The sequence below is a fragment of the Aphanomyces astaci genome (genome assembly GCF_000520075.1).
Source record: "Aphanomyces astaci strain APO3 unplaced genomic scaffold supercont1.10, whole genome shotgun sequence".
NCBI lineage: Eukaryota > Oomycota > Saprolegniomycetes > Saprolegniales > Verrucalvaceae > Aphanomyces > Aphanomyces astaci.
This window is the reverse complement of record NW_009798273.1, coordinates 542,122-546,820: the sequence shown is the minus strand read 5'-3', so window position 1 is coordinate 546,820 and position 4,699 is coordinate 542,122. Positions and strand designations below refer to the sequence as shown.

General features: G+C 52.6%; 4 protein-coding genes across 5 annotated transcripts in view; 2 read left to right on the top strand and 2 right to left on the bottom strand.

Annotated features, from left to right (window-relative positions):
- H257_05436 (hypothetical protein) overlaps positions 1 to 53 on the top strand; it is a gene marked incomplete at its 3' end in the record, with an annotated part of 658 nt that extends 605 nt beyond the window's left edge. Inside the window, exon 2 of the mRNA XM_009830318.1 lies at positions 38 to 53. Coding sequence (XP_009828620.1) covers positions 38 to 53 — 16 coding nt within the window. The remainder of the gene's footprint in view (positions 1 to 37) is intronic.
- Positions 54 to 259: 206 nt separating this feature from the next.
- H257_05435 lies at positions 260 to 2,662 on the bottom strand. Of its 2 annotated transcripts, XM_009830316.1 has the most exons (7): positions 2,559 to 2,662; positions 2,164 to 2,495; positions 1,859 to 2,102; positions 1,637 to 1,798; positions 1,384 to 1,525; positions 907 to 1,232; positions 260 to 850 (listed from the first exon to the last, which is right to left on the bottom strand). In XM_009830316.1, the coding sequence occupies exons 1-7, from the start codon at positions 2,649 to 2,651 to the stop codon at positions 323 to 325; spliced, it is 1,827 nt and encodes a 608-aa protein (XP_009828618.1). In that variant the 5' UTR covers positions 2,652 to 2,662; the 3' UTR covers positions 260 to 322. The 2 variants fall into 2 exon arrangements, with proteins under 2 accessions (XP_009828618.1, XP_009828619.1); XM_009830317.1 differs by having other exon boundaries at positions 260 to 1,232.
- A 310-nt stretch (positions 2,663 to 2,972) lies between these two features.
- Positions 2,973 to 4,287, bottom strand: H257_05434 (hypothetical protein). The gene has a single exon (XM_009830315.1). It carries the CDS (start codon positions 4,169 to 4,171, stop codon positions 3,041 to 3,043), a length of 1,131 nt encoding a protein of 376 aa, XP_009828617.1. The 5' UTR covers positions 4,172 to 4,287; the 3' UTR covers positions 2,973 to 3,040.
- A 368-nt stretch (positions 4,288 to 4,655) lies between these two features.
- The window catches only part of H257_05433 (hypothetical protein), a gene marked incomplete at its 5' end in the record, with an annotated part of 4,468 nt that continues 4,424 nt past the window's right edge, over positions 4,656 to 4,699 (top strand). Inside the window, one exon of the mRNA XM_009830314.1 lies at positions 4,656 to 4,695. Within this exon, the coding sequence (XP_009828616.1) occupies positions 4,656 to 4,695 (40 nt within the window). The remainder of the gene's footprint in view (positions 4,696 to 4,699) is intronic.

The following is a 4,699-nucleotide window of genomic DNA, read 5'->3' as shown; positions in this document are numbered from 1 at the left end:
GGTGCGAAAATATTTCAGTAAATTTTCAGTAAATCAGCACACAGATTTACTGATTGGCCAATTTACTGGGCGCGGTGGAGATGCTCTAACGCATTATGCAGCGATGCGTGATTATTACATATCCAAATCTCGTCGCGGTATACTTACGTTTACTAGAACAATAGCATTACTATTAATACATGTAGTACTTCCATAAGAAGCGTACATGCAGAGATCGGATCTCGGCAGCTAATTTACAGTACTTTTATTGGCTTGTACTGTTGTAATCACATAACCAACGGTCCAGGCCTTGAGATGGTTTCGTTTAGTATGATGTTTGTTATTACGCGGTCGGCTCATACGACGTCGACTCCCCTTCTAAATCGCTCCCTGCTCCACCAGACACGTCCTCCAATTCGTTCAAATTGCACTCGGACGACGCGATGCTGTACATTTGGGTCGAGTGGAATCGATGGAGAAAGGGTGCGTCGTGCTGGTGCTGGGACGGGTCCAAGAGCGATGCCAAGTGCGACTGAATGCACGCGCTCATGTGTTCGCAGGCCTCGACGTGGTGCCGCTCGAGGCTTTGGGGGGACAGGTCGCTGCCAAAACACGTCGACGCGTACGACTGCAGCTGGAACTGGAGCGAATCGCTTCGGGGAAGCTTGAGTTCATGCAGTACCTCCATCTCTTGGTCGTCCATGATCAACGTGTTCGTGTCAATGTCGAGTTGCACGAGTGACGGAACTGAAGATCGGGTCGAATGATGACAAGAATGCTGCTTTGAAGTGACTTGGCCAACGAGGAACGGCACGGGCGCTTCGAGGATTTCTCCCAACGACGGCGGCAACAGCGTCACCACCACGCCGGCCTACAATACATACATATCCCCATATATATTTTTTAAAAGAACCCCATTCACAATACCCATTCAAACGGATCCAGCAACGCCCGCACCGCAAGCACACACGACGTGAGAAGGGACGGGTCGGACGACTTCAGGAGCACCTTGACTTCGCAGCAGAGACATCCGAGGAGCACGAGCAGGTGGTCCAAACTGACTTTGGAAAACAGACGCGGAGATGTATACTCGAGGATGAACTGGCGCGCTTCGTGGCGGGTTGTGGACGTGTGCGGGCGGTGGAACGTGAGCAGGGGGTGCTGTGGGTCAAGTCGGAAGCTGCACCACCCGCCCATGGGCGGCACCGGCGTGCCGTGGAGTCGGCGGAGGGCATCGTCAAAGATCACTTGGACTAGGTTTAGATAGGTACATATGTCAATCAGTACACACACGTTACGCGATCGTGAATAAATAAATATATATGTGAATGTATTCGAAAGGAGCAAATATATCCTTCACCACGAAATATATATATATATATTCATTTCATAGGTTGATTGTACCAGCTTGAGGCGTGTGGTTGTGGCACATGCCCACGATCCCCCGTAACAGTTTGACAAACAAGCTGAAAAACGGATGGACGCTGACGAGGCAGTAGCATCGCACCGGTCGTTGCGACGGCAGCACGCAGATCGCATACATGTTCTATCCCAAACATTCACTTTTAATAATATATATATATATATATATATATATATAAATAATACCCAAAAGTATAAGAGCCAAACATAACACAAGAAACAGATAAGTACTGACTTGAGCGGGTTGGGTGCCAGACAGCAGCACCACAAACGACAGATCGTCGTCGTCGCCGCCGGAAAAGCCTCCGCCGTGGTGGGAATCCCCATGGGGAAAGCAAAACTCCATCATCGGCTCCACGTCTGCCAGCGAAGCCGCCGATGGAAATACGCTCATGATCTAAATATATATATATATATTATTCTTTCTGGTTTATAAAGGAAAAGGTGTTTGTCGTACTTTGGGTTTTCGAAATGGAGGATGGGCTTGGGACGGCGACGTGGGAGGGGACTTGAGCATTTTGCCCAGCCAAGATGAGGTAGAGTCAACCGTTTTGTCGTCCTTGTGTTTGAGGTCTTTGGATGGGTCGGGAACGACCTCGTCGGGGTATCCAAAGAGGATCCCGTGATGGAAGAGTTCCGTGTCGCTGGATGCCGCTGCCGCTTGTAACACCTGGGGAATGTTGTTGTTTTCGCGAAATACACTACACAGCGGTAGATAACACATACGTTGTTAGGTCGTGTGGTTCTAGCCGAGAACCGCACCTTTGACAAGCTTGGTCGATCTCTGCCCTTGTGGGGGGAGGTTTCCGCACGCTTTGCTTCCTTTCGGGCACACTTGCAGGGTTTTGGTCAGCTTTGGGTGACGTGGGAGGCGGTGGTTTGTGCTTGCGCTTTGGGCTCAACAGTTGCATCAGGGGCGACTTCCGTGCATGAGCAAGCTCTTCTTCGAGAAGTTTGAACTTTGTGATCACAGACTTGTGCCGCGCCCGCAGTACATCGAGTTCACGCTCCAATACTAGGCATTTGGAACAATCGGGGGTTTCCGGTGTGTCTTGGCCTTTCTCTAAAGCAGCTTCGAGCTTGCCCTCGCATTCCTATCATGAGGTATCTCGTCAGGACTCGACGCATCTTCATCAAGAGAGAGCGAGACGTAGGACCTGGAGTTGCTTGGCTAGACTCCGACTGACTTGGACTTCCTTCAAGTAGTTCTTTCGCCATGTGTCTTGTTCGTCGGCCAGCACGTTCTCCATGGTGTTTGTTGACAAGTTCAAATCTAATAGATCTTGCTCAAGTACCGCCGGTAAAGCATCCGGATAGTTGAAGTTGTTGAGCATACTTGAAAACTGTATATACATTCCCCGCCAAATTCTCATTTTTGAATTTGCTTAATACGACACACACGACGGCTACCACAACGACGTCGACGACGTTGCATGCGCAAGAGAAACCTGGAGCAGAAGCGAACGCGTCAAGCTAAAAGCGAGGGACACCGCTAAGCACGCCTACTACAGGTACGTAACCTGGTTCACCACTGAGAGCCTCCCACGAACTAACGAATTCAAGGCGGAGGTGTTGATCGACAGAAATGTATTCAAAGAATGAATTACGAGCATTACGCAGCAATCCTCGTGCGAGATACCTATGCCGAAGACGGTTCGAGGATTGAAAAGTACAAGGTTGGCTTTTTGGTCGGAGCACGGGCTTCCAATGTGCGCGCCAGGTCAATCAACACGTGCTCGTTCCAGTGTTTGGCTTGCAACTGCAATGATATCGGCAAATTCGACTCGTCAGCAAAGCCGATTGGGACCGACAATCCTGGAATGCCCACCATATTTCCAAGGATAATGTACCGCATCAAGGCCGTCGTAAGCGACAATTCCGACAGCCCCGCCTTGAACACGTCGTTTTCCAGTCGAGGAGCCAAAGTTGCAGTGGTTGGCGTTAGGAACACATCCACTTGATGAAACAACTGGTTAGTCACTCCCAAGGCGTACGCACGAATTTTTTGGGCCGCCAAGAAGTCGGCTGAGTCCAACGTTTGTTTTCCCAAAGCCAATGCGATTTGAACGTCGGGGCTGAACGATGCTACCGGTTGGGAATCAAAATGTTGTGAAATCTCGGTCAAAATCGTGATCGAGTGACTCAAGTGCAGCGCTTGGAGGTGGGGAATTTCCACTTCGACCACCGTGGCCCCCAGTTCTCTCAAGTACGCGACGGTGTCCCAGAACGCCGATTTAATCTGCGGATCCGACCCTTCGACGTAGGCAGAAAAGACGCCGACCCGGAGCCCTGCCAAGGACGGAGGCGTCGAGGGGGGCAGCACGAACGGCGGGGGCTGGCACACACTCAACGGCTGGTCGGGGTCGGCCCCACCGAGCACCGCGTACGCCAACGCCAGATCCTGCACCGTGGCTGCCAACGGCCCGACGTTCGCGACACTGGGACCGCCTTGAAAGTGGAACGGAACGCGCATGTACGTGGCCTTGATCCCCACGATGCCGCACAATCCGGCGGGAATTCGAATCGACCCCCCTCCGTCGCAGCCGATGGCGAGGGGCACGAGGCCAGCTGCCACGGCCGCGGCAGACCCGCTGGAGGACCCGCCGGTCATGTGCTGGTCGTTGTATGGGTTGCGAGGGGTGCCAGTGAAGATGTTGATGCCAAACGTCCCCATGCCGATCTCGTGCATGTTGGTTTTCCCCACGAATATGGCGCCAGCTTGGCGAAGGCGAGCGATGGGAGCATCGTCCTCGGTAGCCATGTCGTTCATGAACGACGTGCCGAATGAAGTCGTGTACCCGACGACATTGAGCTACAGCAAGGGATTAAAGTGAGCAGGAATGACTACGTTGATATATTTGGTGTGATGAATAAATACTATATCCAACATACCTCGTCTTTCACGGCGACGGGAACGCCATCAAGCACTCCCAGGGGGGTGCCGCGTGCATATCGTTCAGTGGCGGCGGCAGCTTCTTGGAGAACGGCGTCCCGATTGACTTTGACGAACGCCAACAAGGGAGGGGACAATGCATTCGAAGCGTCGATGGCGTCGAGCACCGTTGCGATGACTTGCGACGGCGTGGCAGTCCCGGCTTTGTATCGGCTCGTGTAGTCGTGGATGGTCCATCGGCGGAACGAGCCGTCTTTGACGTCGATGGGCGTGTCGGCCAATGCTTCAATGCTAAAGGACGCTGCCAACTGGGTGTGCTCTGCGAGCACTTCAGCGGATGGAGGTTGCAGGGGGAGGTACAATGGCACGAGGTGCGTCAAAGTGGCGGCAAAGTCGCGCACGTGC